Source organism: Sander vitreus, chromosome 9 (genome assembly GCF_031162955.1).
Source record: "Sander vitreus isolate 19-12246 chromosome 9, sanVit1, whole genome shotgun sequence".
Taxonomy (NCBI): Eukaryota; Metazoa; Chordata; class Actinopteri; order Perciformes; family Percidae; genus Sander; species Sander vitreus.
This window is the reverse complement of record NC_135863.1, coordinates 9488622-9506296: the sequence shown is the minus strand read 5'-3', so window position 1 is coordinate 9506296 and position 17675 is coordinate 9488622. Positions and strand designations below refer to the sequence as shown.

Below are 17675 nucleotides of genomic sequence, written 5' to 3'. Positions count from 1 at the left end.
AAAGAAAACGCCATCCGTTTCCAGCTACAGTATTGTATGCACCCATCATATGGTGCTTATGAAAGGAAACGGAAGTAGTAAAGCTTGAAAACAGTTCACATATAACAGCGCCTGTACTGAACTCATAAAATGCACCATAAAAATGGCTATTAATAGACTTACAGTCAACTTTTCTTTACAGAGTCATAAAAACTAGTACTTCCAGTCTAATTCATGCCAAATGTCTTTCTTCTAATTTCTGACCCACAGTTTTTTTAGGACTTCTAACATCTCTGCTGATGTGTTTATGACTTGGTCTGTGTATGTATTGTCATCTGGGCTGCAACAGAAATTCAAACATTTGTGAATCACTAGGAAACATAAATTATTTATAAGCTATTTTAAGAGGATTCTGTTTATAGCAGACAAGCGAGTAGCTGCCACACAAAGTCCTGTCTGAGTCTTTGTTGTATTTATGAGAGTGAGACGAACGAGACTGAGGACAAAATAGTTTAGGATTGAGTCAGTTTTTATTTAATTTATTTGTAATTGCAAAAAAAAAAATCTTTAACTACAGAAACCACAGCAAGTGACACACAATCGAAAATATTTACACCAGTGTCATGGATGTTTTTTACATTTACCTTAATAGATACCAAGGCTTTTCACAGCAAATGTTTAAACTCAAACACAAATATCTATAAGTTTCTATTCCACGTAGAACTAGACAAAGCGTGCACAAACCAACAATAGTAAATACGTCACTAACATAGACACGGTATTTACAGGCTGTGTAAAAGTGTGTTGTATCAAAAATGTATACATGTCTTTTGAAAAGTCAAAATGTTGATCACTGTGGCGCACCACTCATTTCATCTCACCTGCAAGACAAACATTGATAATTATAATTAGTGCAAATGAGGTGATCGTTGTCTAAAAATCTGAAATGGAGGAGGGACATAAAGACCGGACTTCATATAAATAGTATATAATCTGATTTATTCCAATATAGTGTTTACCGTGGGAGTTTTGCTACTGCCAGGTGCTCCAATAGAGGCCTGTAGGCTGGCAGCTTTAGGAACTCCGGTCTGGAAAACAAATATCATAATTTCAGTATTTTAACATTTAACATTACAAACAGAGACAACATTTCTGCAGCTTTTTTCTGTGCATGGACTGTGGGGTTCGAAAATGGGGCGTTTTGTGAATTTATGACTCTTTAAAAATGGCTTTCCTTTCTTATCTTGACTGTCCATCCTTCCTGCTGTCCTCAAATTCTTTCTGCTGAGTCCACATGCACCACCTTACCTCTGCACTGCTGTCCATATAACCAGTAGAGTAAATCTTATTTCAAAGCACCCGGAAAGCCAAATACAGACATTTAGACAGATGGTCTTTTGAGAGCAGCTTAGATTAATGCTTTACATGTGCACAAAAATGAATATCTGTCCCAAGTAAATGAAGGTTTGAAATTATTTGTGGGCTCTGCCTTCCCTAATTACCTTCCATATGTCTGACTCTGTACAGAGCAAATGGCTGGTCCACTGTATTTATTTTACCTTGAAGTTGGGCTGAGTAGAGAGCAATCGCTGAAGCTCTTTATCTCTCAGGGCCAAACTGTCTTCCTGGAGCTTGTTCTGTTCTCTCAGCCAGTTCTTCTCAATCAGTATTTTCTCCATCTGAACAAAATATGCATGTATTATAAATATAAATGAAAAACAATGCAAAAAAAAAAGTTATTTTACACCCTAATTTCTCTTATGCTACTGTATGATTTAGGTTCTTGTTAAACAGTAACATATAATCATATATTTTACAATGGCAGTCACAGTTTTATAATGAGATACTGAGGAAATTAGCTTCTTCCATGGATCTCTTCCTTGGTTCCCTCACCCACCCACCCACCCACCCACACACCCACACACACACACACACACACACACACACACACACACACACACACACACACACACACACACACACACACACACACCCACACACACACACACACACACACACACACACACACAAATATAATCTACCTGGTCGTCATGAGTCTTTTGCTTGAGCTGCAGCTGCTTGGCGGCCTCTGCGACCGTCTCACTGTGTTTGCGTTCACACTGCTGCAGGTCAGAAGTCAATTGTGAGTTTTGCACCTCCAGACGACTGGACTTGGATTGGATCTCAGCCACCTAGAAATAAAAAAAAATATTATTATTTTTTAATCAATGATATATACTCATTTGATTCCATGTTTTTCCTTTTAAATATATTGCTTTTCTAGACTGCAGCAGAAAGTGGGAGAGTCACTCATATACAGTATAATGGGCTGTGGTTGGATGGATTTCTTAATGTACATTTTCTTCAACGTCACAGTGGGAGTTCATGAATGAAATCTACACTGAGTGTCTCCCTGAGGGACACAGCACATTGGTTATTGTTATTCTAAATCAGTGGTTGAGGTGTCTGTGACACTAGTGAACACTAATTCTGTTTTACCAAATATGGAGCTGAATCAGTGGAATGAATGTAGCCACACAATGGTTTCATAAGTTTGATGAATTTGACTGTGCAGTTTGAAAACTTGTGTGTAACACACAATATTAAGAACATTTTCTTATCTGCTTTAATTCCAGGCTCAACCCCCGTCAGAAGTAAAGTTTAAAGATTAATGGAGAATGTACTGAAAAGGTAAAATATTTGTTAGACTCCTACCTAAAGTTTAAGAAACATATTAAAATTGTGAGCAAGGTTTTAAAAGCAAATTTACTGTAAACATAAAAGAAATCAAACATTCTCCAACGAACAGATGTTTGGTTGGTGTGCCATGGCTGTCCTTGTTTGGAGATTTTGGGTCAGATTTGACATGTTCAATCCGTGTTTATCTGATGAAGTTTGGCTAGTTTGCCATGCATTCAAACAGACATTACCCCGACAGTACGCATATATTACGTGTATCCATAGCAACGCAGCTTGCGCATGCCCAGTATGTCATATAAAAAGTCATAGTATAGTATGTCATAAAAGTCATAGTCTAGTATGTCATAAAAAAAGCTTTGTAATGGTTGAATATGGGGTTTGATTGCTTTTGATTGTTTAGATGTACCAAATAAAGTGGCCAGAGAGTGTACAGTATAATCGTGCAATAAAGATTTCGGACTGGAAGCCTATAGGATTTCATCGCTGCTATATTCTTAATGTTCTAATAGTAACTTGGGAAGTGTCTACAGCAATCTACAAGGCAGTAAGGCGTCCTTTCATAAATCCTCATTTGGACAGATGTCTTCTCCTGTTTTAGGGATCAATATGTTTGAACTCAAAATTAAATTAATCGATCAATTGTTTAAGTTGTTTTTTAAGAAAAAATAAAACATATTTTCTGGTTAGATGATTTGCTGTTGTTCTCTGTTTGATATTGTAAACTGAATATCTGTTGGTCAGACAAAACAAGACAGAAAGGGTAAATGTAATGGGTATTTTTGACTATTTTCTAACCATTTAAAGACCAACGATTAATCAATTATGAAAATCGTTTCATTGCAAATCTTTAGTTACAGCCATACTCAAGTTGAAACTGTTTTATAAAGAGAAATTTGTCATGTGGAAATGAATTTTATGTTGCTGTTGGCATTGTCTTTTATGGTAATTCTATTGTATCATTGTTTGTGTTTTGTGAAAACTTAAGATTGGATTACAATTTTGTCTGCATGGACAAAAGTTTACAATTACCACCTGACTTCTGAAAAAGGAGACAAACGTTTAATTAATTAGTTTATGGAGAAGTGATGATTTTCGACCCCTCAGTGAGAGTTGTATTCAACCGACATATTGCTCTCAAGAATAAAAAAAAAAGCTACTTACTGAGGGTACGTTTTTGTTTTCCTGCACTGTGCTGCTGTATCAGCAGAGACAAACGCTTCACCTCTGCTTTGACCCCGCGTTGGCCTCAGAGGATGTCTGTCTCTTTAGCTAGTAGATTTATCATGATTGGTGCTGCGGATAGACTTCCTCCCTCAAGAAACTGGTTTCCCATTTAATTAATTAATTAATTAAATTAATTTTATGAATTAATTAATTTAATTAATTTTATGAATTAATTAATTTTATTAATTGTATTAATTAATTAATTTTATTAATTTTGGAATATTCCATCAGAGTTTAAAGAGAGTTTAAAGGAAGGATGGCAAACTCTGAAAACTTACTAAAATTTTTGAGGTAGTTTATTTGAGTAGTTCCATTTTATGCTACTTTATGCTTTTACTCCACTACATTTGAAAAGGAATTATTGTACTTCTTACTCCACTTCAATAATTTTACATCTTAAATTACTAGTTACTTTTCAGATTAAAATTTTACATTTAAAAAAAACAACCAAGGATTAATTTATAAAATACAACGTATTGTTAAAGATTAAACCAGTGGTTCCCAGCAGTGGTGTAGTCTGATGTATTGTAGTGGGTATACTGTACTGTATATATATATATTGGCCAGAATCTGGGGGGGGGGCATATCATAGTGAGGGGTCTAGGTGTCCTCCCCCAGGGAAGTTTGGAGTGTCAAGGACTTAATTTCCTGTATTCGGATACACTTTTATGCACCAACTTACGGTGGAAATACCTTTATTTAGCCTATGTGAAGTAGAAAAACACAGATGACAATTAAAAATGTGTCAAAAATATAATGGAAAGTATGTTGTTGCGTGTCATTGGGCATTTTTAAGTGGGTATATGGAAATCCTGGCGCTTTCTTAGTGGGTATACTGCGTATACCTGCGTATCGCGTAGACTACACCACTGGTTCCCAGCCTTTGAAAGATTTCCCCTCTAAACTGATCAGATGGTTTCATTTAAATAACTTTCTGAGGCCTTAAGAGGTAAAAGTATCCAATATCTAAAAAAAGATTAAAGAAAAGTCTGAAAATGTAATTGTGAAACAACTTTTCTCTTCTACCTCATTATTCATTATCCCCTTTAGATTTATCTTGAGATCCTTCAGTCTGCCTGTATATTTTGCTGATAATGTGATATATGTACATATATCTGTATGTGTGTTGTATGGCTGTGAAAATAAATCTCCCTCTGGGACAATAAATCTAAATCTCTCTCTAATACTTGTTTTTATGTAAGTAGTATTTTGTCGGCAGGACCTTTACTTGTAGAGGATCTAAGAACGTCTTCCCCAACTGCATACAAGTCTATATATAAATTACTAAATGTAAAAACAGTTATTTCACTGCTTACTCCCTTTCAAAGCTGTGTATTCCAGCATAAACTGAGTAGATTCCATCCATCTGTCATTTTAAATAATATCAAATCAACACACACCAAGAATGACAAAATATGTTGCACACACCTTGTTGCCCACATTGTCTAAATACAGCTGGAACTTGTTTTCCACGTCTCTGGAGAGGTTCGTGCAACTGTTTCGGATCTTTTCCATCTGCACCTGCTGGCTGTGGCAGCTGAGGTGAAATGTCAGCTGGTGGGGAAACAGGGTGTTGATCTTGTTCAGGAATTCGCTGGTCACCGTTTTGATCCCATCCAAAGAGTGAGCAAAGTCCTCTTTGCACTTCCTGAAAAGAAAAACAAACAAACTTTAATGAGTTTACTCTTAATACTTGTAGTTACTCTCAAGGAGAAGACGGACAGTACCTGGTGTAGGTGGTGAGCTGCTCCTTTAGCTCCCTGTTCTCCCTGCGCAGGGTGATGGCATCCTGCTGGTGTGAGTCTTGCTCTCTGAGGGCTTTGTCTCTCTCCTGGCTCAGGTACTGAACCGTCTGGGTGAAATTTGACTCAATGAAGTTTATCATAGCTTTCTGCTGAGCGTTGAGGGTCTTCAAAGAATTAATTTCACCTGGAGAGTTCAGTGGGAAACCGTAGGACAACTTAAATAGACAGTAATACTTTTAGTAACAATGGCATTTTTCGTGTTTATTAATATTCTGGTAACACTTTCTAATAAGTAACCATTTACAAAGTTTAACTAATGGTGTTGCTAATGTTTAAATCATGTAGTAATGCTTTGTAGATCAGTTATTAGACATTAATAAAAAGAATGTTTGGGTTCCAAGGACGTGAACAATTACTTTATTTTTATTTATTTTTTTAAGATTATTTTTGGGGATTTTCCACCTTTATTTTGACAGGACAGCTAGGTGAGAAAGGGGAGAGAGAGGTGGAAGACATGCAGGAAATTGTCACAGGTCGGACTCAAACCCTGGACCGCTGCATAAGCCTCTCAGTATATGTGCCCCCGCTCCACCCACCGAGCCAACCCAGCCACAATCTGACAATTAAAAGTGAAATCATTTATCAATTAATCACTTTCTTACTTTGTAAAAAGCCTAGTCTACTGGTATAAATGTTAAAAAGTAATTAATAGAGGGCAATAAACACTCAACTAAACCATCATTTAGTTAGTTTAGTTTTACTTAAAGGTCCCATGGCATGAAAATTTCACTTTATGAGGTTTTTTAACATTAATATGAGTTCCCCCAGCCTGCCTATGGTCCCCCAGTGGCTAGAAATGGCGATAGGTGTAAACCAAGCCCTGGGTATCCTGCTCTGCCTTTGAGAAAATGAAAGCTCAGATGGGCCGATCTGGAATCTGCCCCTGATGAGGTCATAAGGAGGAAGGTTACAGCCCCTTTCTCTGCTTTGCCCGCCCAGAGAATTTGGCCCACCCATGAGAGAGAGAGGCATCATGGCTTTCAAACGAGCAAAGTGGCAGTTGGTCAAGGCCACTTAGGGGACCACTAAGGCCTATATAAAAGAGACTTCAGATACAGTATTAGGGGACCACTAAGGCCTATATAAAAGAGACTTCAGATACAGTATTAGGGGACCACTAAGGTCTATATAATGTAAGAGGATGACGATGGATGGATGGATGGATGGATGGATGGAGCGATTTTCATAGGTCAAATGTTCTTTTCTTGTAACTGATCTATAAAGCATTAGTAATATATTTATTAACCATTAATAAAGCCATTCATTAAAACATATAAACCCTGTATAAAGGGTGCCTCATTGGGAAGTGGTACCCATATTCTTTTTACTTAACTGAAAACTAATATATATATATATATACACTATTGCACAAAGACTTTAATTTTACTGTACATTTATATATTATTATACACATACATTCATTATTGCCCAAATTTCTGATGCAGTGAATGTTCATCAACAGAATAATTTTTCATAATATTTAAACAGTATTAGACAAAATCTCCCAAAAAGTATGGAGTACATACTGGTAGTAGTGGCCACAGGAGGGGGCTGGATTGGAAGGGTGGAGCGACGCATCATCATGCTCACCTTACTCTCACAGATAGTCTATAAATGAAAAATATAATTATTTACAGGATGATGAATCATTTGTAAGTTTTGTAAAGTGGTTAAATGTAACTTTATTTACTCAAATTACTACAACTAGAACAATGCCTTCAGAAATAATCATGTTGTATAGTTTGCACATTGGAAAGACTTGACTTGTAACCTTCATTTTGTTCTTGTTGTAAAAATAATTTTTCAAAGATGATGAAGAGGTGTTAAAAACTACTGCAGCAACCGCTTTTGTTAACATATTATTAATCAAGTCCTCTACTTACTAATTTATCTTTCAGCGTATATACTGTGTTGTTGGCTTCAGTCTTCAGCTTTGCCAACTCGGTCTCCAGAGCAGCTTTCTCAGCTGTGCGAGCTCCCAGTTGAGCTCCCAGCTCGCCTTTCTCCTTTCTCAGCTGGATGTTGTTCTCACTCACCCTGTTGAAGTTCAGCTCCAGCTCCTTTAGAATAACAATCAGAGCACTCAGCATCACTGTATTTTACAGCTCTGAACATGTTATATACATACATTAATATGATAACGTGTCGGAAACATAACAGGTGAGTGATGATTCAAAAGCTTCTGCAGAAGTCCATCTGATTCTTAAAGCCTCATTATGTCTCTATGTCTCTCATTTTGCTTATTGTTACTTCACTTTATTTGTGGTGAAATTATATAATACACAAATTATTATTCAAAGCAAAGCATTTTATGTCTTAAAACATTTAGATGGAGGGAGACCTTTAATAGATATCACTGACCTCGACCCTCTTTTCCTCTGCAGACTTCTCTGGCTGTCCATAGACGAGGAAGAGCACCAGGCTGACAATGATCAGAGACTGGATCAGAGAGCAAAAGAAGAAGACGATCCTCATGTAGTAGCCGCAGCTCTTCCCTTTGGGCTTGTGCATAGGCGTTTTTGCCTCCAGGCCAAACTTGGCCTGGGAGTAGCTGGAGCTGTACATGACTGCTGGAGGAGAAATGGTTGCAGCTGGTTTTGGACGATCAAATAGGAATTGTTTTTGCTAAAATCCACAAGGTTTCCGTTCAGATGTGATCTTCTCTGCAGAGCAAGTGCTGAGGCCTCAAGGTGAACCCTGTTGAGCAGAAGTGGAAAAAATAGTGGTGATGTTTGTTTCTCTGTCTTCCACAGCTCTGCCACACTGTCAGCGTGCAGAAACATACAGGCATGCATGGATGGATGTAAAAAATGACCCTTAGGTGTGTAAAGGGGCCATGTTTATAAATGCTGCTGGTGACACACTTCCAGCCCATCCTGGCCCAGCCCTCCCCTCACTCCTCCCTTATCGACCTCTGTCACAGTTACATCCCCCAGCTGCACCACTGTCCAAATTGTCACAAATTTTCCTGGTAGTTCAAACAAAAGAAGATTGTTGTGGCAGGAAGATTAATTACGTAACATTTAAAGATCCCTTCAAGACATGTTTAAAGATATAGAAAAAATACTCTACATTGAATAATTTATTGATTATTTATGGTATGATCTTTCCACAAAATGTTGGATAACCTTATTAAAATATATAAATAATATAAATTCCTAAAATCTACTCCCGATTTAAAAAGCCAGACTCATGAATTGCTGCAGTATTTGCTTATCTGCTTTTGTTGTGTGCATGTGAGCTCCTCTATATTTGAGAATTGAGGCAATACACATTTATTATTAAAAATGTTGTGTTTTAACATATATGTAATTAAAGCATAGGTTCCCTTTTTTCAAGTCTGTCTTTAAACAATAGTCAGGTATCATACCTATGGTATCTTTTCCCTCTTCTTATGTATATGTGAACACTGAAACAGGTTGATCTTGCTGTAATCATTCCTCCTGTTCATACTGTCCAAGAGATCCCCTCTTAATGCGCTTCCAATGTACCGTAAGTGATAGGGGACAAAATCCAGTCCTCGTTCTGCGCAGAAATTAATTCAAAACATACAGTATGATGCTAATATGAGGTTTCAGCAGATTGACCTTTTAGCATGACATTTCCTCTGTGTTTCAGCTTAACTGTATCTGTCAGTTATTGTCATTTTTACACAGGATGAGGACTGTGGATTTCATGCCTCATAACTTACATTAAAATCAAGTTGAAATCATGTTAAGAAGGGATCTCTTTAAAACCAGTATGGACAGGGGGATGATTTCAACAACTCTTTCAATGCACATATGGACATGTGACTGTTTTATTAAGAAGTGAACCTATACCTTTAATGTGCTGCACATGGCACATAATAAAAATCAAGACAGTATGACCAAATAGTGAACAGATTGACAGACTTAAGTGGCTGCTTAATCTGCGCACAGTGGTGGAAGCCAGATTCTTTACCTAAGTAAAAGTATCACAATGTAAACAAATATTATTATGCATTATTATATATATTATATACAGATGCATTATAAGCAAGATTGTAATGTTGATGTTACTCAAGATAAAGCAAAGAGGACAACTGCCTCGGGACCCCATGCCCCCAGTGGCCCCAGGTGCACCATGTGTCAACTGCTTGTATGTAATTTGATTAATTGCAATCATTTTTAAAATATTTGCACCACTAATAGACAATATCAACTGAGTCGGGACCTGTATACTTTATACTTTGCTCACATGGGACCAGGTAGTGTAGTGTAGTATCCAGCATAGGAGTAACGGTTGTTTTAAGATAATCATGGGTTAGGGTTAGGGTTAGCAATATAAAACTTTATAAAACATTTCAACAACACATTTGGCTTTGCGAAACAGGTGACCTGTTAATTTACAAAAACTGAAGGTTGTCTCTGGTACACAAACTACCTCGGATCTTTAGGTGTAATGACAAGTTACTACAGGTGTCAGGGCGGTTCTACATTGAATTACACCCGAGACCCCCTTCGAGCACCCCCCCAAAAAAAACACAAAATTGCAAAAATATTATAGTGTATATTTATTTTAAGTTCTGATAACTTATACTGTCATCTTTTGTGCAGAATTGTGTTCATTGTGAAAATGTTGGAGGTGGAGATTGTGCAACTTAAAAAGTGTGTTTCCTGTTGTAATTGCAATAGTTAAATAACTGGATTCTCTTACGTGTGTTTTTCAAATGTTCTAATGAAAGATTTGTGCAATTGAGAAATATAATTTTCTCTTTTTCACTTATGTTGTTATAATATATATAAATAAATGTGCCAAAAATATATACAATCAGATATATAAAAAATTGTAACAGCAGAGAGCAACAATAATATAAAATATTAAGAATAATATACAAATAAAATATAGAATAAATAGGCCTATTCTAAATAGCACAAATCCTTCATCACACAAATGTGAAAACACACTAAAGAGAATCTAACTGTTACACTATTGCACTAAGAACAGAAAACACAAAGTAAAACCTGACCTTTCTGGCCTTCCTTGATGCAAAATCATCAATGACGTTATTGTAAGAAATCTGCTCCCCTATTGAATGCTCGCGGGCGCACGCCCTTTAAAAAAAAAAAAAGTAGTCAAAAAATGTTTGCATTTCAGGCGGCCGACACGAACACACACGCCTATCAACTCGATAATAAAGCCGTAAAGTAGGCTCTCTTTCAACTCAGGATAGGATTGAGATGAAAAGTTTAACTGACACATAACCGCGATCAGCTTCGTAGGTGCTCAGTATTAGCGGAGCACCAACGGTATCGGCGCCTATGCCCAGCAACCCGTTCGACCCAGAGGTGAACTGTCCCCCGCTCCCCCCCTCCCCTTTCCCCTTCTCACAGCTTCCCTGTGCAGTGTGCGCACGGCACCTTCTCAGCAAGCAGGGGCGCAAATTTGCCAATTCCCTACACGGTGAAATGATGGATAATACAGTAGAAAACCGCTTCGAGGTTATATAAACTGCTCGTGCCGCCCCTCATGAGTCATAAAAAAAAATGCGCCCCGGGCGGCTGCCCGCTTCGCCCGTGCCAAAAACCGCCACTGGGTGTCAGATAACTGTAGTGGAGTGAAAAGTACAACATTACCCTCTGAAATGTAGTGGAGTAGAAGTATAAAGTACAATTAGTTATTTTCCACCACTGTCTGCATGTGATATAGAAGAAACCAGGAAAGATCATCCATCAGTGCCACATTTAAATATAGTGATAGAGAATTCCATATTCCCCTGGTGGTGGATGAACAATGTAAGCCATAAAGAGTAAAAGCAGAAAATAAAAAATAATAAAAAATAATAAAAAAAAAGGTCCACCATATCCTGTTGCAAGCAAGTACGGAAAGGACTCATGCAGGTGGAGGAGTGAAAGAATGAAAACAATAGGGACCTGTCATTCTTCAGGGATAAGAGAATAACAAATTCCCCCTGTGGTACAGACGCACTGGATCCACCCCCGCGCTGTTATCTGCAGTGATGACGTGGGGAAAGGCCGGCTCTTCTGGGGAAGTGTGTGAAAGGGGAAAGGTCCTCTGAGCCTGGGGTTTTCCTGCTCCCCATTGTCTCCCTGAAAACCTGTCCTCACCGGAAAGAAAGCTAATTTATGAAGGTATGTTAGAGTGACAGAAAATGAGTGACTATCAGGAGTCAGGACAGACGGATCAACTTCTGAACAAAAACAGGAAACTAAACTGTTACAGACTGAGATATAAACACCTCTTAAGATAACCAGACACATTTAGGGTGACCGGAAAATATATCACTGAAGTAATACTCATGCTATAGGTGGATAACAGAGAAGGTTTTCAACAGAAGCTGTGATAGCAGCTTAACCATGCTGTCATATCAGAGTGACACTGAAGATGAAGCTTGACAGTGAAGATTTAACGCAGAAAATTTTAGTAAAAGAAAAAAAAAAAACAGGAAAAAAAATGATCAAAACTGACACTTTGATGTAGTATCTATACAAAAATTAGACTATCATGGACCACAGCAGCTTTTTGACAATGCCTTTGAATTCAGCTCAGATCTCTAGATGGACTTTGCTGCCATCTACTGACAAAAACATAGAAAGCACATATGAAAATGAAAAATATGATTCAACATGCAACATTTAATATCTTGAAACGGCTTCAAAAAGCTTTTCTGTACAATGTGTTTCAAGTGCAGCTTGACTGGCATAATGAGGGGCCTTTTTCTACAATCAATCCACAAATGCCAATCATTGTCAAAGGAGGGGCCGCTTCTACGTTACTGAAAATACATTAAAACAGGCAACAAAAGGTGGAAATTACCAACAAAAAGGGAAGGCAAAAATACAGAAGTGACCTCTGTGATACAGTGCATCATATTGCAGTTTGTCTCAAAAGGCCAGCTATCAAAAACTGTCACACGTTTGCACTGATTTCCCCCTTTAAGACTTACAGACAGATCAGTGTGGTCTAAGACTTAAAAGAAATTTCAAATGGGGAGGGAGTGACTTTAACAAAGCTTGATGCTTTGAACATCTTCTTTTTCTTATTCTTTCTCGATCTTCTCCTCCTACTTGTGTCCTGCTCCTGGATTCTCTGACATCACCTCATCCCCCAGGAGACCTCCAGTAGTTTTACAGCTAACAACATCAGATAAGCTTAGAACAATCAATGACTCACTCATTCTTTTATGGAAACACAATGATTGAGTTAGTAGTAACCTGCTGAAACCCTTGTTTCTTTACAACTACACATGGTTTTCCCAAATATTCTTAAAAATTATCGCTTTACAGCAGTAAATGGAAACCCCCTCAGTAATAAGTGGTACTTGGAAAACCCTTGCCCCTTTCTAATAAACTACAGTGTGTGAATTTCACGGAGAAACAGGGCTTTATAAGTGTGCCCTTTTTACACCATTGCCTCAATGTCCTGGGGGTCTTCCCCCTCCAGCAGGCTGTAAGACGCGTGGCTCTGGAAAGGTCTTTGTAAAGGGTGAGCCAGAAGTTTGGCCATGCAGTTGTGCAGCTCGATGGCGGGTCCACTCAGGGAAACCTCAAAGCGATAGCACATGCCCTTTGAGTCCAGGTTGCAGAAAGAGGCGTAGTTGTCCTGGAGACAGAAAACATACCATAGTTGAAATGCAGCACCTAGAGAAATATCCAGATTACATCATAGTGTGAAAAGCTGTTATCGTGAAGTGGGTTTTTCACAACATCCCTCTACGGACAGAAGTATTTAAATAAATTCACTGCAAATACAGGAAGGTATGGAACCCCCAAGGGGTCACATGGGAATTGTTGTCTGCCTGGCTGTGTTGGTTGAAGCTGTCGCTGTGGATCTGGTTATTGCTCCGACTAAAACAATTTGTGGTTGAACCTATAATGCCATGGAAATGGCTGCAGCATAGAAATAAAATAGATCCATTTTAACATTAGCCAAGAAATCATCGTTAAGCCATATATGATCTGAACCTGTGGTGCTTCTATCAGATTCTACAGATGTGTTACCAATACACAACAGGAGTTCAGGAATACAGAAGATTCAAAACCATGCTTAGCCTGCATGACCATCAATTCACTGCACACCCAACCCCTGCATGTAGTCCGTGTTACACCTTTACAAAATGATGTGTCACAGGCATCACAGCTACAATCACAGTGACAGCAACGGCCAAAGTGAAGTCATTCCATGATAACTATAGTCACAATCACAGCTACAGTCCGTTTCAATCAGCCTCAGCAGCAGTCGTGAGAGAGCTAGATTAACTCTCTAGGTTACCAGATTAACATTAATGATACACCAGACCACTCACATAATATTCCAACTTTCACACATGGTCAAAATAATGTAGTTATGTCTGTACTGGCTTTCAACAAAACATATATATTGAAATAAACCACTGAGGGGCGAACTGGTGAACTTGTTTTGGACATTGCTCTGGGTTAAAATTAAACCAATGTCCGGTGCGCTGCTTTGGATTCAGCGATCCATTCATTCACAGTTCTGTATGCATGCTCACTGAAATTTTACGCGTCGGAGACGAGAGTAAAGTTCTTTCATTAATCGATTTATTAAACCACTCAAACAGTACCATAAAGTACATTATCATTATTATTAGTTGTGTTGCTATGTCTCACAGAAAATAAAATGTACGCATGGTGCGTACAAGGTTACAGCCGTCACTTAATATTGTGAATATAGAACGACCAAATGCTGATATGTCGCTTTATGATGCTGCCGCAAGGACTTGTGGGACGGTATTATCTCCTTTTCTTTCGTAAAAGGATGGTACAGTGTATCATATGCTGAAGGAGATGATAAAGGAAGCATTGAAGCACCTTTTCTTATTATTTAGACAATTCGATACGGCTCTTATCACGGCTGCCACTTACCTACTTCCGGGTCGTTTCATCGTTTCAATTTTCCTAAGCAAAATTGACTATTCAACCGCAGCCATTGTCTCTTCATCAGCTTATTCACTCACCCTCCAGCTGGTATCATCTCCCTGCTCCTCCACCCCATTGTGTAGGTAGACAACATCAAAGAAAAAATATGGAGATTGCAGCATTTTCTGGGGCAGGACACAAGAACAAGACCTTCACTTCAATGTAAAGTTAATGCACTCTGCTCAAAGCAGCCAAAAACATAAGAGAGAGAACATTTTCTGGAGGGAAAATCACATTTACAAGAAAAGAAATGTACTCAACCAGGATATCGCAGCAATTGTCACACTTACACTAACAGCCTCTGAAGGGTTGAACTGAAGCTGCCCTGCATTGCGGCTGTAGATGAGCACAGTCCGCACCACATATGGAGGAGGGATGGTCTGAACATTGTCCATCGACGGCAGCTCGATCTTCTGACGACTACAAAGACAACAGTAGAAGAGATTTCCTTCAGTAAACACTTCTATATAACATTTCATGTATTTTAAGAGACAAAAAGGTTTATAAATCAGACAGGACTTACATTACATTAAGAAGATCTTCAAGGTCTACAGAGGACAGTTAAGGCTAAAATGTAACACCTAGAATTAATTTCATGTACTATGTTTTAATTTATCTTCATTGTTTAAAAGTTAGTTTTGAATGAAAGGATACTGAAGGACTCGCACACATTAGTCTCAAGATCATACAGACAGCTGCACAGCTCCCTGGGGTCAGAGGTGAAGCCCGACAACTGGGGCACATACACAAACACAGAAAAAGAGTAAACATGTTCTAGAAAACTGTACATAACATTTGGAGCAGATTAAACCATTCCTGTACTCACCCAGAGAGAGTCATCATTGACTACTACCAGTGCAAACTCATGCCGTTTGTCAATCTTGTGTTTAGTTCTGACAAACATCTCAATCATTTTCTGGGATATGTTCAGGGCATTCGTTTTAGACCTAAATAGAAAGACAGATAAATTAGGCAGAGATGACAAATAAATTGATAAATTGCGAGCACTGAGGAATAAAAGTTTACTTTGCTGTAGCTTACCCGTTAAAAGACTCCAACTTTGGCAAAGACATCTCTTCTGAAAGGTCTAAGCAGATTATCTGCCATGAGGAACACCAGATAGAATAAGCCTTAAGGTGAAAGTAAGGCTTAATTTTCATGTGAAACATAAATCAGAACTGTATTGTGAGCCTACCACTTTCTCTGGACAGTTGACACGAGGAACTCTGAGCTGGTACTCTGCTGGTGGAGGGATGGGGGTTGTCAATGTGGGCTGTTGCTGCGTGGGCTTCGGCCTCTCTTTGGCTGCAACAGAAGCAGTGGAAAGTGGTACTGTGGCACTGGCTGCAACCGCTGCTACTACTGCAACAGGGGCTACTGTCTGAGCTGCAGTGGCTGAGACAGTTGTGGTGGTGGAACTGGGAGCACTGTCGCTGGTTGAAGCCTCGCCCTCGCCCTCAACACGACTCCCCACAGCAGGCTGAGATATGTTTGGGTTACTGTTTCCTCCAAGGCTGCCCGTGCTGCTGCGACGGTCCTCGGCACCTTCAGGGTTGGAGCGTGTCCGAGGTCGCAGCTCCACCAGACGCTCCTCTCCATCTGCTGGGCCCGGCTCCGGCGTCTCCATGGATTGGTTGCTAAGATACAGGTTGCTAAGGAAGTAGGGATGATGAGTTTGACTGGGTGGCAAGTTAGTTTAGCCATGAAGAGGAAATATTAACACATTTGTAACCAGAATTGTCTTTGCATTTACCTGTGACTGACATCCACAGATATTAAAACGTAAATTAAATTCACCAATTGGTCACCAAAACTGTCTATAAATGCTAAAAAGAAAAATCAAAAGAGCCTCTTTAAAATTTCAACACAGATCGTACAATGATCGAAAGAAAGCTGCATGAAGCTCGGAATTGCCTCTACTTTCTATATTAACTTTATAATGGAATTGTTACTATCAAAATCGTGCCATACAAGTAAAGCTACAATTCTGTCCGTATGAACAAAAGGTTCAGCTTAAAGCTAACCGGAATAACAAAGACTGAGGTGTTTTAGCTTTATAGGATGGATAGTTTAGTTAGAAATGCATCAATCATGCGTCCATAAAGCCAGAGTCCATGTAGCTAACACAGGTGATGTTTGATGACAGCGCAGTAGCAATGTGAGCTGTTAGCATTAGCTTCAAGAGAAATTAGAGCAAAGCAGACGAGACGAGACGTACGAAATGTTTTGTGTTAAAATGTTGAGGTATACTTACGTGATAAGTAACTGCAAAACTTCTAGGATTCAAATAAAGTGAAACTCATTGAAAGTTGCAAAATATTTCAACGACGAACTAACATTTGTTTTGATGGACGACTCCCTTACCGGAAATGACCAAAGCAGGAACTGCTAAGTGTCATAGCATTGTGGGTAATAGAGTTAAATGAGAAGGTTACAAAATAAAAAGAATAAATGAGAAGGTTACATTTTTCTGCCTTTTTTTCTTACTCTTTTCTTTGTGGGGATTGAAGTGTTAATTGTAGTCGTAAAAACAATATTTGTAAGTACATTTTAAACAAAGTCCTATGAATGCTAATCTATTTTTGTGAATCAGAAAATGATTCAGGCAGTAAATAGGCATTTCTCTCTGTAACATCTTCCACTTTTTTCCAGACTCACCAGGATGACCAAATATGGTGTTGTGTATTACTAGATTAAAACACATGCCTACATTAAAAGAAAACTGGTGTTGAATTGATCTATAATTCATGTTTGGTTTTTAGCACAATTCTGCAGAATCTGACTCAATACTTTCAGTGTAGGTAAATTAATTCAGCAGAAACTTCATTTGCTGTCAACAAAGACAGAAGAAACACAATTTAATTTAAGTCAGTGTCGTGGTCCAAATTGATTGTAACTTTGTGCATTTTTCAAATGACATGACATCATAGTACATTTCTTTTGTCATTGTTTCGCAGAGCATCTACAATATGTATCTAGAGTTTACTCATGGTCTGCTATTAAAAAAAGACATGGAAGCTATATTTGGACAAAACAGGAAAGGACA

At 38.4% G+C, this 17675-nt stretch overlaps 2 protein-coding genes across 4 annotated transcripts; both read right to left on the bottom strand.

Annotated features, from left to right (window-relative positions):
• Positions 1-490: 490 nt before the first annotated feature.
• Positions 491-12065, bottom strand: plvapb (plasmalemma vesicle associated protein b). 3 transcript variants are annotated; one of them, XM_078258629.1, is made up of 10 exons: positions 11306-12065; positions 8070-8405; positions 7592-7768; positions 7235-7316; positions 5631-5832; positions 5332-5551; positions 2022-2171; positions 1539-1658; positions 999-1067; positions 491-860 (listed from the first exon to the last, which is right to left on the bottom strand). In XM_078258629.1, exons 2-10 carry the CDS (start codon positions 8271-8273, stop codon positions 852-854), a joined length of 1233 nt encoding a protein of 410 aa, XP_078114755.1. In that variant the 5' UTR covers positions 8274-8405; positions 11306-12065; the 3' UTR covers positions 491-851. The 3 variants fall into 3 exon arrangements, with proteins under 3 accessions (XP_078114755.1, XP_078114754.1, XP_078114753.1); XM_078258628.1 differs by lacking the exon at positions 11306-12065 and adding an exon at positions 10699-11022; XM_078258627.1 differs by lacking the exon at positions 11306-12065 and having other exon boundaries at positions 8070-8534.
• A 240-nt stretch (positions 12066-12305) lies between these two features.
• Positions 12306-17003, bottom strand: babam1 (BRISC and BRCA1 A complex member 1). Its single transcript, XM_078258630.1, has 9 exons — positions 16884-17003; positions 15825-16281; positions 15671-15729; positions 15456-15576; positions 15284-15362; positions 15153-15177; positions 14920-15049; positions 14668-14754; positions 12306-13292 (listed from the first exon to the last, which is right to left on the bottom strand). Exons 2-9 carry the CDS (start codon positions 16254-16256, stop codon positions 13092-13094), a joined length of 1134 nt encoding a protein of 377 aa, XP_078114756.1. The 5' UTR covers positions 16257-16281; positions 16884-17003; the 3' UTR covers positions 12306-13091.
• Between the last annotated feature and the right edge of the window lie 672 nt (positions 17004-17675).